Genomic DNA, 20,171 nt, shown 5'->3' with positions numbered 1-20,171 from the left:
TTATAGTATATTTATAATTTTAATAAAAGTTTTTTTTTCATTCACTAAACTCATATCATTTCATATTGTCCCATTCATTTGTCTATAATTTCATCCTTCAATTTGTTTATCTAGCCCATTTTGCTTACTCTTGAAATGTCTCTGATGCTTTTATTGTGTAAAGTCAATTAGAATTGCTACAATTATTGAAATAGTATATTTTTTCAATTAAAATTAAGTACCAACAATATCTGTTATTCAAATATTCACTAGCACTCAAATTCTGACGACAGGTCATTTTTTTTTTTTTTTTGTAATTGTCAGCCGATATGTCTCTGGCCGAATGGGGTCGCAAAGAGATCACCCTAGCTGAGAAGGAGATGCCTGGTCTGATGGAGATGAGAAAACGACACGGTGACAGCAAACCCCTGAAGGGAGCCCGCGTCGCTGGTTGTCTGCACATGACCATCCAGACAGCTGTGCTCATTGAGACACTGACTGAGCTTGGTGCTGAGGTAATTATTGTCACTTATTATTTTGGTCTTTTTCTTCTGACACTCTGAAATGAGGGTCATAGTACTTGTTTAAGAGGGGAAATAAAATATATAAATTATAGAGGAAACTGTAGCGGTTTACTTGCGCTCCTGAAACCTGTGACAGTTGATGTAGAGGTGGCAGTTTGTGCCAGAGAGAAATGCTTCGAAACCCTTTCCTTCTGGAACAATCTGGCAGAGGTTCCATCTTGGAAGAAATCACTTCCCGGTAGAAGATCTGGTTAAAAGAGCTATTATAACACATGGTGTTGATACCCATCACCAACTGATGTTAAAGAGAAAACTATTTATACCAGGGGTTCTCAACTATATCGTAATAGGGGCCAAAATTGTTCATTGAATAAATTTGAAGGGCCATGGCAGGAGGTGTACTTTGGCACTTAGAGCCATCCAGGGAAGGATTTTGGAAGGGTGTCCCCCTTTATAAATTGGGAATTTTTTAAAAGTATTAAGCCGCTAGGCACTCATACAGGGCATTTTGACTTAAGAAAGTTACCCTTGCTGTATATGGAACCACAGGCAGCAGAGCACCGCCATGCTATCGCGCTTGGCCGGCTAGACCTAAAACACAAGCGAGCGACTGTTATAATTTTTCCTTGCTGTTTGCTGAGATAGTTCTTCCGATTTGATTAAATTGCTACAATTTGTGGGGCAATATATAGGGCTAGTCGACAAAACAGAATGCAAAATGATTAAGGTTAGAAATCTAGGCCCAAGTCTAACGGAAAATATTATTTTCAGCTTGTTCTCATGGGCCACATTTTTGGTTTCTTGTGGGAGTGCGGAAAGTTCAATTTCTGCAAGACTTCTGCAAATCACGAAAGTCTTGGTACCCCTGATCTGGCCAATATTTGATTTAAAAAAAAACTTTTAATAAATTGATCAATTGTTATATATATTACTTTAATAATTTTAATAATAAATTCATATAATGTCAAATCAAAAGAGGGTTCATTCAAGCTATGTGGTCACTTACTTGATTTCATTTCGCATCCAGGCAGCGTGTAGCCTGCCAACAATAGATAATTTTGAAACTTCTTAAAATAGCATTGGCATTAAAAATATCCATGTTCTGTGTTTGTCAGTGGTGAAGATCCTTAGACCTCAAACCGGGATCTGCTGCCATTGAAATTGAAAACACGTTGTTTAACAGGTTTTCCCATGAATACATTGAATATATCAATGTGCCACCACAGGTTCAAGGAGCTTTGCATATTTCAGAAATATTTTCAAGTTTTAATCATGTTAAACCAGGCATTTATCATGGAACATATGAATTTACTATGCAAATTTATTTTTATTAGGTACAATGGTCCAGTTGTAATGTCTTCTCCACCCAGGATCACGCCGCCGCTGCCATCGCAAAGACCGGTGTCCCTGTTTACGCCTGGAAAGGAGAGACAGATGAAGAATACATCTGGTGTATTGAGCAGACCCTGGTCTTCTCTGATGGCAAGCCATTGAACATGATCTTGGATGATGGCGGTGATCTGACAAACATTGTCCATGACAAGTACCCACAATACATTGCAGGTACTTTTTCTGACATTCCAGTCTTGACCATTTAATACCTATTCATCCAACAATATGACATTAAAACAAACTACTATGATATTGTATGTTTAGATAAGGAAAAGATTTTTTTTAAGGAAGATGTTAACATTTTTCTTGTTTTTGAAGGTATCAAAGGCCTTTCAGAAGAAACCACCACTGGCGTCCACCACCTCTACAAGAGAATGAAAGAGGGAACCCTCAAGCTCCCTGCCATGAATGTCAATGACTCAGTCACAAAGGTAAATATTTAATTCATGATTCATTCAACAAATTAAAATTTAAAAATTGCAGTGTAAATTAACTGAATTATAAAAACACATACTGTATAACACAATTCTTTATCATCATTTGCTTGCTTATTCGTCGTTTGTAAACATAGTGTTTACACCCTCTATGATCAAATGTTTCCACCCCTTTCTATCAGTGGCCAACTCCCTCACTTCTGTTGATTTTTCTGTCTACATATTATAGCACTTCAGGTCTTTATTAATGGTCTGCATCCATGTGGTCTTTCGTCTGCCTCTGGGCTTTTTACATTTCAATGATATTATAAGAAACACAATTCTTATAAACATACTAAATCATTGAGGCAAAACAGATGTTATTTATTGAACTGAAAATCAATGTTATAACGCTAACAAAGTATATATTGAAATTTAAAAAAATCTATATACAAGTAGTTTGCCTATTAAAAATATGTACTGTATAATGTTTGTAGAATTAACATCTATTTGTGAGGGAAGATGTAGGTTAGTGCTTGCCTTCCTACACAAACATTAGTACAATAGTCAAAACGAGAATTTCTTTTTCAACCAAAATAACTGCCCACTGAGTTTTATAGCAGGGAGCTTTCAAATGCGCGACGATGCGACACTAGAATTGATTTACTCATGCGTAACCGTCCTATATTCTGCGCAACATTGATTTGGCTTAATAGCATCCTAGAATACACTCAACGAGAACTTGATATTCTTGCATGAGCAGATGACTTCTTAGTGACCGTCATTGCATTCTATGTCCTACCGCGTCATGTAATCGGAAGCTCCCTAATGAAACTTTCTAGCACATAGCATTTATTCTGTAAGTTGTTCGCTGTTGGATGAGAATGAGATAAATAATTCACCTAGCTTTAGAATAAAGCAAATAAAAGAAGCACCAAAGCATGACATTTCTTTCATATCTCCACTAATTCTGTTTGTTTCACTAGAGCAAGTTCGACAACTTGTATGGTTGCCGCGAGTCCCTCTGTGATGGTATCAAACGTGCAACTGACATCATGTTGGCAGGCAAAGTGTGCTGCGTTGCTGGCTACGGAGATGTAGGCAAGGGTAGTGCACAGTCTCTCAGAGGATTTGGTGCCAGAGTCCTCATTACAGAAATCGATCCTATCCTAGCCTTGCAGGCTGCCATGGAGGGTATGTTTCGTTTTGCATAATCAAACTTGGTCTTAATAGTGGGTGTTTCTGTTTATTTGCAATTTCTACCTAGCAAAAATATGCTTAAATTTGTCTTATTGATAATGTGAAAAGTACATTGCTTAAGATTAAAAGGTTTCTCATTGTAATAACGATGACATACTGGGTAACATTAAGAAGCACACTGGGTGCAATATACGGTACTGGAAAGGTTACAAAATGATTGTAACCATTGAATCAACATAATTAAGCCAATGTACAGAAAAGAAAATAGGCCTAAACAGTTGACAAAGCAAACAGGGCTGGATTTGTATTATTTTCACTATATTGCATTACCTCTTGTAATATGAAATATGTTGCTCTTTCTCACACATTCTTCATAATCACGGAATAATAACATTTTGAAGGTAATTATATGTTGTTGTAGTACATTTACAGTGAAATTAAGGGGCGTTTATTCGAATAGATATGGTATATGATGAGATTGATAAATCCTAGGCCTGATGGTACTTAATATAAAACTGACTGACTTCACCTTGTATGCCTGCACAGGTTATGAGGTAACAACAATGGAAGAGGCCGCTTCAAAGGCGATGGTCTTCGTCACCGCCACCGGCTGCAAGGACATCATCAAGGGCGAACATTTTAAACAGATGAAGGATGACGCCATTGTCTGCAACATTGGCCACTTCGACATTGAGGTTGATTTGGCCTGGCTAGATAAGAACGCGGTCAACAAGGTCAACATTAAGCCACAGGTAAAGTTGGTTCTCAAAAGGCTACACCCAAGCAGTGTGTGGTGCCACCTTACTTTTATTGCAAATCCCTAATATTGTGGTCTAAAAGCACAAGGTTTTGGGCCCCTTGGTTCAGAACCCCCTGTCAGCAAGGTTCTGTAGCCACTAATGCAGCCAAGAGACATTTTAATAATAATAATAATAATTTAGAGATTTAGAGAAACAAGGTGCTGGCAATGTTGTTACTACCCCTGGTCATATGGATCCATAATCCAACCAATACAAATGTAACCTCCTCTATTCCCTGTAGAGTATTCCTAGTCGTGCGTGCAATTTAATGACGACACAGACTAATACTTTCAATGCCATATCATGCTACCAGGCATGTACCCATTTATACGCCTGGGTGGAGAGAGGAAAACATAAGTAAAATGCCCTAGGACACTAGCAATGCGACAAGCCTCAGTCTCGAACTCCCCATCTCACGATCTCAGATGCAGTAATTATATTTACAAAACATAATACATAGTACATCTTTTATCGCTTTTCATAACATGGACCTATCAGAAAAATAATGAAACAATTATATGGGCAAATGCTTTAAAAATCTATAAGGCAAATTCATTGGAGTTTGTTTTCAGCTTTGCACTTCTTTACCTTACCACTCTTCTGTAGCAAATTTTTTTTACTGCCTAGAAAATAGAATATAGTATTGAAAATATGTATTAAAATGTTTATGATAATATATCTGTTTTTATAAAGCAATAATGTCTCGGGGCACTCTACATTTGTGCGAACCCAATCATTGTAACAATTGCTATGATACACATACTCAGCACAAACCATACATAAATGTAGTTGCGTAAATTAACATTAAGTTCTTTCTCGATGTAGGTGGACCGATACGAAATGGCCAGTGGCCGTCACATCCTCGTCCTGGCATCTGGACGTCTAGTCAACCTTGGCTGTGCAACTGGACATCCCAGCTTCGTCATGTCCAATTCATTCACTAACCAAGTGCTGGCTCAGGTAGAACTGTGGACACGCTCTGAGAATTACAAAATCGGTGTACATGTTCTACCCAAACATGTAAGTGCACTAAGTCGCACCATTATGTTAAGTTTATCATTAATTAAAATGTCCAGTTCGATGTACGACTCAGTTATCCAGTACACTCATCAGTTTTGTGTTCATATTTCTAGGCTTCAGCTGTATTTATCAGAAAATATAAGGAAACGAATGAGTTACATTTTTATGATTTTTGACTGCTGTTGCAAACAAGTCATTTAGAGAGGGCAGAAGTCTCAATATATATATATATATATATATATTATATAGCGCTTTATACTGGGGTCTCAAAGCGCTCGAGGTGTGGACTAGCTCGTACAGTAACTTTTTTTTTCACTAAGGGTCTCTTCATGTCTGAGCTACCCGGTAAACTGGTACCAGCTACTCTCATCTGTCCACAAAGAGGGACTGTATGGACCAGTACACCTGGGTAACTCCCAACTCGTCTCTAAAGATGTACAAGGTCCTTTAAAGCTAGATTTATACTAAAAACAATAAGGACACGACGACGACATATCATCGTGTAGTTTGTTTATTCAACACTGCACACATTTTTATCATGTCGTGTCATTATCGTGTCTAGTGTAAATGTAGCTTTACACTGGGCCTACGGTTTATAGTCCTTATCCGAGAAAACTTGTTCCACCACCAGAACCATTAGGCAAGCTTGCCGTTCAAACCAGCACCGATATTGTGACTGTTTCAGACAAATTCACCACCATATGACTGTGACTAACCACTCAGCCATCCAACTTGCCTAGATGCATTGTTAAAAAGATCCACTCATTTGATATTGTTGCTATTTGTAGAGAAACATGGGTGAGTGTGGGCTATGTTGCGTGTACATGTTCCTGGTCCCCACCTATTGAGTATTACGTTCTGATTGGTCACTTGTTAAGAATGATGAACACTGGAAAAGTTCATTGCTACTGTATTAATTATAAAATTTGTTTATTTCAGTTGGATGAAGAAGTTGCCCGTCTTCACCTGGACCACTTGGACGTAAAGCTAACCACCTTGAGCCAGTCGCAAAGCGATTACCTCAGCATACCAATCAATGGACCATTCAAATCCGACATGTACCGTTATTAAGCATAAACACGCTACAATCAACACACGTACTGAAGATTATGTATAATTTTTGAAAGATAAAAAGCACAAAAAATAATCAGGACATGCAAGTGTGATCGATATAATATTTAATTCCAATTTTTTTAAGGAACAATATATGTATTCCTTGTACACAAGTGGATTTAAATAAATAATTGGGTAGAATTTTAAGTAGGTGGGTTGCCAGGTTATATTATGATAAGTAGCAAATCTGGGTTATTAGCTGACAGGGTTGATTAAAGGATTCAAGTGCAGCTGTATTTGTAACAAGTATGCATTATTAAACTTGCAAACAAGACTTCAGTCATGTTGTTTATTTTGTTGCCAGAGGTGAGACATCTTGGGTGAGATCGTGTGGCAGTGAATAATGGAGTATCTAGTATACAGGTAGTTGTTTAGCAATGTGAGAGGAAATGGTGTGTCAGTCAAGAAAGAGTTGGAAAAGCCAAAAGAAAATGCCATATACTGTGTATATATATTCTTGCAATGGAATAGAACCAGGGACCCACAAAGATGGTATCACCAGTTTAGGCAACCAAGATATCTTGCGTAGAATTGTTAAGCCTGTAAGCATGGGTGTTTGGGCGAGTATGACAGCAGCTTGAAAGCAAGCAAAAGACCATCCCTTCCTGTTTGCGAAAATGAATTCAACATGCATGGCCTTGATGCACATTCGACCTTATCTCTTCTGAAAAAATTAACAGTATTTGAAACGCATCGAACCTCAACCAAGGATTTCCATGGTTCAATCAGTGTACAGATAGTGGCTACTACTACTTCTTGGTGAAGAGATGCAACCATAGCTAAAGTTGGGGTCCCAAGTTGGAAATTAATTCCCTGAGATCTGGTTAAATGAGCTTGCTTTCTAAACGCATCTAATTTCATTTTGCTGTGGAGATAGCAAAGGGTTTGAACTGCACTACACACATAATAAAAACAAAGGTCTTTGAAATAACTTTTCAACAATAAAATCTTGTATAATATATTGTATTTATCTTTATTAATTCATCACATATCCAACATAAATTCTGGAAATATTTCACGTCCTATGTAACAATAATTGAAAGTTTGACGGTACACATACGCAACTCAAATAGAAAGAGAAACTCTTAATCAGAATGAATTCCTTGGATGTCTTTCAAAATTTACCTTGCATATGCTGACTAATCTTCGTTTTTCTGCAAGCCCACATTAGCTTGTTACCAATGTACTTAAATAACTTACAGAGGAATTATAATATTTATCCTGACCTCTCCAACCTCTATATATTGCATTGCTAATATAGTTGTCAAGTTGAAATATTGCATTTGGTTAAAGTTTGGATTTCTGTGTGAAGAAGTTCATTATTGCTTGGATGCACTCATCAGATGTCCATCTCTCTTCCAGCAGTGTGCATTCTTCATCATTAACTTTATGAAGTAGATCTTTCTCAGTGCTTCTGATCAAGTTCTTTGACAGCCTCATTGACTGAAAATTTAAAAAAAAAAGGAGAAGAATGTTTAAAACATACATGCTAATATATTTTAAATTACAATTTTGTACTGTGCTTCTTTACTTTTGAATGTTAATCATTGCAAAAGCTTGGATCTTTCTTTGATCTACTCTCTACTACTTATTAAAGGAAAAGGAACTTCAGGTCTTCTACTAAAGGTTATTGGTAGCAGTGCCAGAGATTACCTGACCTGACAGTAGCGGCTGTAGGATATATATTTTCTGGGCGGGCTATGCTGTACAATGGAAGGTGGAAAGAGGGGTGCTGACTGCGAGATAAGAATAACTTTGGCGAGCAGCGCTAACCATGGGCCGTAGGCCAGAGGTGGGGAAGGGTTTTGGGAGGGGATCCCACCCCCCATGAGATTTCTTTTAAAATAGGGACCTCTGGATAGCCAGAAATGGCACTTTCACAATACTTTTTAAGGTTGATAAAATACAATTGTTGCTATACTTTCAAACTCAACTCAATAAGCATTAGGCTTATTTCATTTTTTTTTTGGTGCCGGTAGGGTGGGGAGGCGTTGACCTGTCCCCATTGGCACCGCCACTGCATATGTCCCAAAACCCTGATAGGCTGTATATACTCACTCAGCCCCACTATGCTAAGGTTAGCAACTTTCAAGAATATACACCTTTAGATATCTTGGTAATGGCACCCGAAAGTTTTCTCCAGGTGCCATCAATCACCCCCGTGCCATCAATCACCCTCTTCCCCCAACCCCTCTTTAGCACCACCAATGTTTGTGTGTATAGAGTAAAAAAGGCATAGCACTTGCCATAGAAGTTACCAAAAGTGACTTACATTTTTCGGCAGCTTAGCATATCCATCCACCCTTTTTTGTGTTTCCTCTTGAAATTTATCATCCGGAAAAACATCAGTAACCAGACCCCTGTCAAATGCCTCTTTAGCTGTTAGCTTACGACCAAACAATAACACCTCATTGGCCTAGTGGAAGAATGAATATTTAAACAGTTTATAAAAATATTGACATCATTTCTAGATGTATCAAGATTGGTAATGCTCTCACAAGTAATGGAGAAAGTTGAGTTGTGAGTGCGTGTGGTGGTGCAGCAAAAAGGGATGCTTTCAGAGTGCACACAAACTTAACTACAGGATTGGTTCCTTTACACAATGACACAACGGAAAAGAGCAGGGAATTGTCTTCTTGGATTCATACGTTCCAACTTCGATTGGAAATCTCCCAAATTTACACGCAATCTCCCGGAATTTTGTCAAATTCTCCCGAATTATTTGAAAACAGCTAATTTAGTAGCTTTTCAATTGAATATTTGTGTCAATTATTTTTCTTTGCGAGTCAACTTTATAAACAATGTCGACGTACAAAGACTTCCGAGTGTTGCGGACACCTTGAAAAATCTGAATGCATACATATAAAAAAAATCTTCACAGTACACGTACAAAATTTTGAGTTCCAGGTATTGGAACATCTGGGGAATGAACAACTTTACCACCTGTCATGATGTAAGTGTATGTAAATGTCTTGTGTGATTTTACATAAAACTAACTACTGTACATTAATAAAATATTTGAATATTTGGGCAAAGAGCTAAACATATACAATATATAATGAGCAATTATATTGCTAATTAAGACACTGCATCTTGAGCACCCAATTTTTGGGTGGTGATGTGCACAATAAAACAATTTTTATATTATTATTAGAATATTGTTATTGTATGGGTTCCTTCTTTAGGTAGAAAGAATATAAAAAAATACTATTACTACTCATACCTTGGCAGATCCCATTATTTTTGGAAAGACATATGAAGAGCATCCCTCAGGGCTTTGTCCAAGAGCTGAGAATGGTGTCACAAATGTTGCCTACAAAAAAAAAAAAACTGAAAAATCAGGATTGCATTTAATTAATTGGAAACGGACATGATTTTATATACAGTAATGGAAGCCGGATTTATTCCTTAAAAGAACATTCCTATTTGCATGAATATTCTGCATAGAATGAAGACATTAAACAAAAATATATACACCCGGGTGGATTTACCAAAAAAATTGGTGAAGTGTCTTGGATGAATAAACAGGAATAGCAAGGAATATGATCTCTGACCTTTTGATTTTCAGCCAGAAACACAACTGGTCTTACATGATTAGGCCATAACAAGGCCACTATTTCATAAGCCCAGCTATCATGCCAATTGAAAATCAGGGTCATGGTTGGCCCTTTGAAACATGGTCAGTATTTTGGGCTATGAAGAACCCAGTACACAATTTCAGACTAGTATGGGGATAGCCTGTTGTACTGGTAGACAGCCCCTGTGGTGGATGACGAGAAATGCTCGTACCGGTCTACCCGGTAGCACAGACACGAAGGGACCCTTAGGGGTGAAGAAAGTCACTGAATGATGAGCTACTAGCCGACACATCAAGCTCCATGAGCATCTTGTTTGATGGATACCAGCGCTGTACAAATATACACTATTATTATTAAAATAGAATAGCGTCATTCAACAGACTGTTATAAAATTAAAGAACAATGTTATTGCTTTAATTACAAAACTATTACTATATATTTACCTTATCAGTGCAGTATACAACATCAAACAGACCTAAGGTGGTGACAGATACACCAACAGCTGGACCATTCACCAATCCAATTAAGGGTTTAGGAAAATCAATGAATGCAGAAACAAAACGACTGTAATTATAAAAAAGAAAATAACTTATAATCTAAGTCACAATTTTTGCTGCATCTTAGCAAAATGTAAGCCTAACTGGTGTAACTCCTTTTCAATAAACTTGATGAAATATAATTTTTTTTTTGGCGCAGGGTGTGAGAGGTATAATGTATAAGGCAGAGTGTTCTCAAGTCACATGGAAGCATACAATATTGAAGAGTTTGAAGATGCTTTAAAAAATGTGAATGTACACACAGAATATTAAGAGTTTTGCTTTATTAAGCCAGGAAAAAGTTGAATATGAGCAATACACAGAAATACCAACATACTTGAGTAATTCGCCTCCCTCCTTCGCCATATCTTTCATCGTTTCAGGAGTGGCGGACATGAAATTATTGAGATCATTGCCACTGCAATAATAATCACCAGCTCCTGTAATTAGATAAATTAACCATAGGCATAAAATGTATAATTGGAGTCAAACAAATAATTACAAGAATGGAATGTTCCAGGCATTGGATAGTTTAGGATTGGGGTACTGTATAGGGCAAGGGTCCAAAGTCTCCTGCAAATCCTGGGAGTCTCCAGGAAATCGGGAAGGCCTCCCGCACTCCCACAAGGAATTGCCGGGAAAATAAACCATCTCCCGCAAATTCACGATGTTTGTATGTCTTTACTACTTCATTATCAATTGTCTCCCAGAAGTCAAAGCTGATGGATATCCCATGCACACCATATATGATGGATATCACCATGCACACCATATCTGATGGATATCACCATGCACACCATATCTGATGGATATCACCATGCACACCATATCTGATGGATATCACCATGCACACCATATCTGATGGATATCACCATGCACACTATATCTGATGGATATCACCATGCACACCATATCTGATGGATATCACCATGCACACCATATTTGATAGATATCACCATGCAAACCATATCTGATGGATATCACCATGCACACCATATCACCTTGCACAGCAACACATTTTTTTATGTATTTTTAATGTTTTTCTTGATTGTGTGTTTTTCTTTTTTGTGTGCTTCAGATGTGTATAAGAGACAGCTATTACTACTCATACCTTGGCAGATCCCATTATTTTTGGAAAGACATATGAAGAGCATCCCTCAGGGCTTTGTCCAAGAGCTGAGAATGGTGTCACAAATGTTGCCTACAAAAAAAAAAAAACTGAAAAATCAGGATTGCATTTAATTAATTGGAAACGGACATGATTTTATATACAGTAATGGAAGCCGGATTTATTCCTTAAAAGAACATTCCTATTTGCATGAATATTCTGCATAGAATGAAGACATTAAACAAAAATATATACACCCGGGTGGATTTACCAAAAAAATTGGTGAAGTGTCTTGGATGAATAAACAGGAATAGCAAGGAATATGATCTCTGACCTTTTGATTTTCAGCCAGAAACACAACTGCTCTTACATGATTAGGCCATAACAAGGCCACTATTTCATAAGCCCAGCTATCATGCCAATTGAAAATCAGGGTCATGGTTGGCCCTTTGAAACATGGTCAGTATTTTGGGCTATGAAGAACCCAGTACACAATTTCAGACTAGTATGGGGATAGCCTGTTGTACTGGTAAACAGCCCCTGTGGTGGATGACGAGAAATGCTGGTACCGGTCTACCCGGTAGCACAGACATGAAGGGACCCTTAGGGGTGAAGAAAGTCACTGAATGATGAGCTACTAGCCGACACATCAAGCTCCATGAGCATCTTGTTTGATGGATACCAGCGCTGTACAAATATACACTATTATTATTAAAATAGAATAGCGTCATTCAACAGACTGTTATAAAATTAAAGAACAATGTTATTGCACCATATCTGATGGATATCACCATGCACACCATATCTGATGGATATCATCATGCACACCATATCTGATGGATATCACCATACACACCATATCACCTTGCACAGCAACACATTTTTTATGTATTTTTAAATGTTTTTCTTGATTGTGTGTTTTTCTTTTTTGTGTGCTTCTATCTTTGTATCCGATGAAATCAAATTTCAATTTTAACTGTTGTACTATTGACAACAAACTTACTTTGAATTTTTGAACTTTGAAAATAAAATCTGATGTGTTAAGAAATATCATTTAAACAGGTCTCCTGGAAGTGGCTTCTTCCAACTTTGGACCTCTGATACAGTACCTCATCAGTTATGAAGAGGTGCTGTATCAGGAATACCTCATCAGTTACGATAAAAATGTGAATAGTGTATCTCACCATTATGATAGGAAGGTGAATTGGAATATCTTAGTCGCTATGATAGCAAAGTCATTAGGGTATCCCACCTGTTATGATAGCAAAGAGCAAGGTGTATGGTATCCATTATTATTAGCAATGTGAATTATCTTACCTGTTAAAGTAGCAAAAACAATACTTGGATCTTTACCAGCAATATCCAGTGCTTTCACAAGTTCATTATAACTCTGAAAACAGACAATTGAAATATCAGGAAATCACTAACGAATACATTTTTCAATCTCTTCTAAAATAAATCCAATTTCCAAATGTACATGTACATTACAGCATTTATATTTCATAAAGATCAAAGCGCCCTAACCCTAACCCTAACCCTAACACTATATATAGTTCATTCTCTAACTTTCTACTCCCCATAGGATTTCTTTGTGTCTGAGCTACAGTGCCCAATAAACCGGTATCAGCTACTCTCGTCTGTCCACAACAGGGGCTGTTTGGACCAGTACACTGTTGGTAACCCCCTACTCATCTCAAAAGACGAACTGGGTTCTTTATAGTGCACATGAGCCAATTGTTTACTTTGAAATCCTTATCCGAGAAGACTTCTTCCACCTCCAGAACCACTGACGAGTGTGCCGTTTAAGCAGCGCTTTTTTTTTTATTAACTTTTATGAAATGTGGTACTTGCTTACTTCAAAAGTAAGAGCATTCTTTTTGTCCGGTCTATTCAGCACGATTTTGTAAATCCCATTTTCAGCTGTTATTTTCAAAGTTTTGAACTCCTCCGCAGAAGAAACATCTGCTGTAGCTGTTGAGCCATCTACACTTACTCCCTGTTCATCAAGTAGCTGCTGGACTATATCAACATATTTTTGTTTTGCTTCCTCCTACATAACAGAAAGGCAATAGTATATAAACAAAAATTATATAATCAAAGATACTAGAAACACAAGATAGAGTTCTCCACTGAAAAAAAACTGTTTCGCCAAAATGCATGGTGGAAATACAAACAATGGGGCGCCGCGTATGGCTGCATCTAGAAAACTTCTGCGAAACTTACATACTTACATATCTGTGAATACATAACCTCCTTTTGCGAAGGTAGGAATCGTTGCCATTATCCATAAGACACAAACAAGTAGGCATAAAGAAATCAAGAGAATAAAATGACAGTCACAAAAGCGCAGAATCATATGATGTGCATATATATGGTCATGATGTGATGTCATCATGAGTATATTTAGGCCTGTCACATGTAAAGGTGACCAAACATCATTGAAACGCATACTCAGCTTCCTAGGGGGAGTATTCTATAATGTTGCAGCTAGTATCCAGCACATTGTAATTTAATCGTTTATATTGGGAAGGGACAACACAATTCAAATTGCCCATGGGGACAAGTGGTCAACGCAGACCGGAACCCTGATAACAAGCCTATGAAATCTTCTAAATCACTGAAAAATCTCTACCTGCCTTGATAATAAGGATAATGCGTAATTACGGTTATTTTATAGGGGAAAGTAATATCTTATTAACTTTGAGTATGTGTTCCATATATGCTTGATCCAATGAGCTGGGGCAATAACGTGAAGTGCTTACAGGCCTTGTTGGTATTAACGTGCTATACAAGTCTAACATGTTATTATTATTAAGAGTATTGTTCAATGATGAATATGTAGAACTGTATACAAGATATATTTTATTGTCAGCTGTATGGTGGTACACTATATAAACATTAGTAATTACAAATACGCGATACCCAACTGTTGATAAACTAGGCAGCATCTGGCTTGGGTGGGGGCGTTTAAAGTACTGCAACCCACATTTAGATAACCCACATTTAGATAGATTTAGATTAGTTGGATACATACAGTACCTGACTAAGAGAGCCTAAATTGGTCCATGCCTGCCATTTGGCTTTACCCACGAAGTCAAAAGCACCTGGTTTGGATGTGTTGCAAGCTCCAACAGTGGCCTGAAGGGAAACAAACAACAGTACATAATTACACTCTAATAGTATCAATATTTCTCGAAAATGGTGATCTTTAGCAAATGAATTGATTAGTTTTGTGGTTTATACATTGTGTCTTCCTAATTCCTAATTGCAATAATGATACACAGCTTAGCTCAGCTAAAATTGTGGTAGCCACTGTGTGTGTGCTGAACCCTGGAGATCTCCAGGTCTCTGGTTCAATTCCCATCGCTGCTCTCTTTGTGTTTCACGTAGAGGGCTGAAATACAAATTACGATAACGCACCGTTTTTTCGGAGAGACCTTTAATCTGTTGGTCATGTGTGCAATATGGCCAATGTGCATGTTAAAGAACACAGTAAACTCTTCGAAAAGAGCAGGGGATTGTCTCCCAGTGTTCCGCCCAATTCACCACCAGAAGGACCTCAATGATTACAAGTCTTCGGACCTGGGTTATCCTTGGTGTGATTACCACCAACATACTCCTATCCTATCCTATGCAGTTTATTATAATATTTGGATCTTAATGATATTGACTGGCACATCTAATGAATTATACAAGGTACAAAGCTACTATAAAATTATTTAATCTCATTAGATAAGAAAAAAGATCTTTAAAAATGCATCAATTTTCCTTTTTTCAAAATATTAAGACGAGAAGCTACTTTTTTTTTTACTTTGGCTTAAAGTGTTTGCAAAGCATTCAAGTACCATTGAAGTACATACCTGTTTGAATAGTGCATACATTTCTAACTTGGCTTCATTGCCTGGGTCTTCCTTCAGGAGGTTGACACGTTCTTTAGCTACATTGAACTCCTCATCGCTTGCATACATCTTAAATGTTGTTCTATGAAACAGCTGCCTTGCAGCAATATTTTGTTGCAATCTTGAAATATATTAATCAAGAAAAAAATGGGTTAATTATATTTGATGCATAAATATGCAAGTGATATAAACATACTGTAATAATAATAGTAATACAATAATATACACTTTCCTCTTTTTGTAATTTATACATATAATTGATCATAAAAACAAATAGATAATTAAAACACATTTCCATCTAAATCAATTTAAAAAATAAAAAAAAATTAGCTATCAAATATTGAATAAATTGAAAAAATATGATTTAAAATTGCATATATTCTAGGCAGGCCTATATATTGTTAAATATCGGTTAGTAAAAATAATACTAATAATAATAATAGTACTTTTCTTCTGTGTTGAATCTAACTACTCACTACTGACTACTGAATACTACTCACTACTGATTACTGAATACTACTCACTACTGATTACTGAATACTACTCACTACTGATTACTGACCATTGCTGATTGTATCACAAACTTCAGAGCTTAGACTCAAAACTGACAATCATAGATTCACAGTGTGAGAAAGGCCAAGTCCAACTGACTAGGGTAAAGTTATACAATGTCCAGTTATATTATTAGATTATCTGTATACTCAAGTTGTCCATTAAAACTGTCAAACCAATTTAAGGCATATATCGGGTGAAGGGTATCGATTCCAATGGTTATGCAAGTTAATACCTTTGAACCTTAATACTACATTACAATATATATATATACAGTATCTACCCTTAATTTACCAGCCATGCAATTTTTGTAATAAATTTCTTACAACATTATTTCATTCTACCAACCTGTAAAAATTCAAATTCAGAACTGGCAATATATAGGCCTAGGCTACATAGAGGTATACAGGTAGAGGTAGGCCTAGCCTATTATAGGCCCTAGGCCTAGGGGATAACAAGGATTATTACTCAATTAGACGAATACAATAGCCTACACCTAATCTGAAATCACGACCTTTCGGGTTGATGCCTTTCCAGACCAGCGAAAGGTGCTCTAGCCATACATAGAGAAAGAAAGGCTAGGGAGGGCCTAGGCCTAGGTTAGTAGGCCTATGCCCTAGGACTAGGCTAGGCTAGCGGGTGCAGGTCAACTCGGCCACAAGTCAACTTGGACACAAGTTATTTAATGTAATCTCAGTTTTTGCATCCTTCTTCAATATATGATTGAAATAAAGTACAGAGTATATTTTAGAACAGGACCACCACACTACCAAAAGAGATTTGAATGCTATTGCCTATGAATTAAAAAGAGTTATTTATTAATGTGTTGAGTTGACTTGTGGCCGAGTTGGATTGAATTCAGGCTAGCGCTTGTTGGATGGATGGATTGCGCCGGTACACACCGTGGTGGGTCCGTGGTCCTAAACCTCTAGGCTTAGTAACTGCTAGAAATAGAATGTGGAAACATAATAAACCAGCGAAAGGTGCTACTAGCCATACATAGAGAAAGAAAGGCTAGGGAGGGACTAGGTTAGTAGGCCTAGGCCCTAGGACTAGGTAGGCTAGGCTAGCGCTTGTTGTTGCAAAGTTGGATGGATGGATTGCGCCGGTAAACACCGTGGTCCTAAACCTAGGCCTAGGCTTAGTAACTGCTAGAAATAGAATGTGGAAACAAAATAAACACATTTAATAATCCTTTCAAGTATGCCCTTTTCCTTCATAATATAGGCCTAACCCGTATTTACCGCCTTGTAGAATTAAGAATTCCAAAGACCCGAGATGAAAAAGAGGCCGCCATGTTTTGGTTGGTTTTTGGGACGTGAACGTGAAGGTCACAGGTTAATATCTTCCCAAGGGGGGATGTTCATCAATTCCTACGAATCGGTAGACATCTTGAAGTGATGACAAATTGTGAATCAGTGGTGCGTAACTAACATAAATAAGATAAGCCTTTGGGCTGATTTTCTGACACCATGTTATTTAAAAATCGTTATGGAGTTATGATTTTTTAAATAACATGATGTCAAAAAATCAGCCCAAAAGCTTATCTTATTTCTGTTGGTTACGCACCGCTGATTCGCAATGTTTGTCATACTTCATGTCTACCGATTCGTGAAAAAGGCCTATTCAGCGCCAGTTTTTTTAAAAAAGTAAAAGAATTTATTTTCTTTCATGAATGACGATGCTGAGGGAAGTGGGGTGGTGGAGGGATAAGAAAAACCGCAATTCATGGGGAGAAAAAAAAATGACGTAGATCTATGTATGGACTGGACCACTTTCAAGACATTTTGAGACGTTAGACCACGCCCACTTCGACCCCAGCATATTTCCCCCTCACCTAAAATTTTACGCTCCCTGCCCCTTCCCAACCAGATTTCAGACGCTGGTGTCGCCATTGTGGTAGTGGCATTATTACGATATCTTCAAAATGTATCCTGATCAATTCTTTCACACTTTCAACTCCATTTCGTGTTCACAGTCAGCCAATATTTCACTCTTCAAAATTATTACATTATAAATTATATTGAAATTGTTCTCTACTTTAGTTAAATTAAACAATGTTATAGGTTTTTCTGTCTGTTTTTTTAGTCATATTCGCTTATTATGTTTCTAGATCGATGATTCATATTAAATTATAAATTATAGGCCTATAAGTTATTTAGTTTCGTAATAAATTTTTGTGTTATACAATTTTGACAAAATCGTTTAATAATGATTATAATATATGTTTTGTAAACATTTTGTGAAAGCCAAACAATACCAAAACGTATTAAATTCGAGATATTTAAAAGTGGCATTTATTTTCTTTTTCAAATAAATTGAAATAAAATAATTCAGTAATAATACTGCATGGGAAAGGTAGGCATAGACCCAGGAATAAAAATATCTTGTGACAGGTCAGCCTGAAACAAAAAGACAAAAAAAAAATAATAAAAATAAAATTTAATTGGTGAATGTAAAATGGGATGGTTAAATGTTTCAAATGTATATAATTAGAAAAAAATATACATATCTTATTTTTGGAGATTTCAAGGCAGCGGAGGGCGTAATAAAAATAAGAAAAACTTTTTTTTTTCTAAATTTCAATTTTTCATGGCGGCTGGTGCGCTAATTGGCCAAAAATAAAACGTGGCTAAAACGCAATAATTGAGAGAAATCGAATTTGAAGATTACAGTTAAAATAGGATGCATAGGCCTACATGAACATACCTTGTGTGAGGGAGTTTAATGTCACTGAAGTTTGAGGAGATTTAAAATTGAAAAAGAGGAATAATTAAGACTACAGTGGAGCGCCAGATATAGGCCCTAATCGGCATGTTAGCCCTTTTTTGAATGATTGAGTTTATTCAAGTATAAGGGGGAAAGGTTACGTATGTACATTAAAAGAGAACTAACAAAATGATTTTTTGTTCTAGAGTGGATTTTTGATTTGCCATTAATAATCGAATCAACTTTAAAAACGTTTTTTGGCTATTTTTTATGAAGTTATATGCGATTATATACGATTTCACCATGACGTCACTGGCGAAAAATTAACAAAAGATCGTGTAAATAGCGCGGCGTAGGGTATCCACCGCGTAGGATATCCGCCGCGTATGATCTTTGCGTGCATGCTGTAACCATGGAGGTATTATAATAATACCTCCATGCTGTAACAATCACAATTTACAGCCATGGTGTACCAAAATACAACGGTGGGGGAAAACTAGAAGAGGTAACAGCATGTTATATTAGCTTAAAATTTGTACTCGGTAAAGTGGGTTATACTGAGCCGATTTTCACCATTCAAAAGTCGATATAAGGTGCTAGTTAACGTTTATTAAGATTTTTGGAAAGAAAAAAATGAAATTATGGCTCTAAATAGAAGTTCATATACATCAGCCGAATGTAGTACAATTGTTTATCAGTGTGATTAATCTGCTCAATAAACAATTTTAATTACTTGTGCAAATATAAAGATGTGGGTAACCCACATCTTTATATACGACCTTTCATGGATCTCGACCTGCTATGTAGGCCCTCTTAAGGCTAGACGCGCCTAGACGGGTGGAAGCGACGATCGAAGAAAAACGGTTAAGCAAGCCAAGGACTTCGCTAACTTCCATTTCTCAGTATTAAAGTCCTTCCATTCATGAGCTGTCTAAAACTTTCTTCCTGCTTACTCTGAAAAGATTGTAACTTTTTCGTCTGCAGTTGGCTCAACATGAATTACACAGGAGCCAGGGAGCTTCCTAGGCTCGGACATGACACGTTGTTGTTTGTTGTTATTTCGCGACGTCATCAACGAGTACAATACTGTACATTCATTATCCACCATCAACTAAACTGCCTTAATTTTTTTAAATGGTGGATAATGAATAGCAAACCTGGAGGTTGTGTGTTCGATTCCCACACGAACAATTTTTTTTTTTTTTTAAGGCAGTTTAGTTGATGGTAAATTCCAGGGGTGCAGGTCAACTCGGCCACAAGTCAACTCGGCCACAGTCAACTCGGCCACAAGTCAACTCGGCCACAAGTCAACTCGGCCACAAAAAGTTCGGCTACAGCCAACTCGGCC

General features: G+C 37.1%; 2 protein-coding genes across 4 annotated transcripts in view; one reads left to right on the top strand and one right to left on the bottom strand.

The window, feature by feature from the left end:
• Nucleotides 1-6,715, top strand: part of LOC117106904 (adenosylhomocysteinase-like) — a 14,662-nt gene extending 7,947 nt beyond the window's left edge. The window contains exons 2-8 of one of the 2 annotated variants that reach the window (XM_033248425.1): nt 304-494; nt 1,838-2,066; nt 2,214-2,326; nt 3,295-3,502; nt 4,055-4,260; nt 5,134-5,328; nt 6,268-6,715. In XM_033248425.1, coding sequence (XP_033104316.1) covers nt 304-494; nt 1,838-2,066; nt 2,214-2,326; nt 3,295-3,502; nt 4,055-4,260; nt 5,134-5,328; nt 6,268-6,399 — 1,274 coding nt within the window. In that variant the 3' untranslated portion in view covers nt 6,400-6,715. The remainder of the gene's footprint in view (nt 1-303; nt 495-1,837; nt 2,067-2,213; nt 2,327-3,294; nt 3,503-4,054; nt 4,261-5,133; nt 5,329-6,267) is intronic. The other variant, XM_033248426.1, reaches the window with a different exon arrangement.
• Nucleotides 6,716-7,344: 629 nt separating this feature from the next.
• Nucleotides 7,345-17,506, bottom strand: LOC117106905 (enoyl-CoA delta isomerase 2, mitochondrial-like). 2 transcript variants are annotated; one of them, XM_033248427.1, is made up of 10 exons: nt 17,359-17,506; nt 15,524-15,683; nt 14,703-14,801; nt 13,519-13,713; nt 12,981-13,053; nt 10,893-10,995; nt 10,463-10,583; nt 9,665-9,754; nt 8,714-8,857; nt 7,345-7,884 (listed from the first exon to the last, which is right to left on the bottom strand). In XM_033248427.1, exons 1-10 carry the CDS (start codon nt 17,409-17,411, stop codon nt 7,729-7,731), a joined length of 1,194 nt encoding a protein of 397 aa, XP_033104318.1. In that variant the 5' UTR covers nt 17,412-17,506; the 3' UTR covers nt 7,345-7,728. The 2 variants fall into 2 exon arrangements, with proteins under 2 accessions (XP_033104318.1, XP_033104319.1); XM_033248428.1 differs by having other exon boundaries at nt 17,298-17,429.
• Nucleotides 17,507-20,171: the final 2,665 nt, after the last annotated feature.

Source organism: Anneissia japonica, unplaced genomic scaffold (genome assembly GCF_011630105.1).
Source record: "Anneissia japonica isolate Jap-2015-1 unplaced genomic scaffold, ASM1163010v1 scaffold1165_len1893470_cov193, whole genome shotgun sequence".
Taxonomy (NCBI): domain Eukaryota; kingdom Metazoa; phylum Echinodermata; class Crinoidea; order Comatulida; family Comatulidae; genus Anneissia; species Anneissia japonica.
Note: the sequence above shows the minus strand (reverse complement) of the source record. Positions and strands in the feature narration are given on the sequence as shown.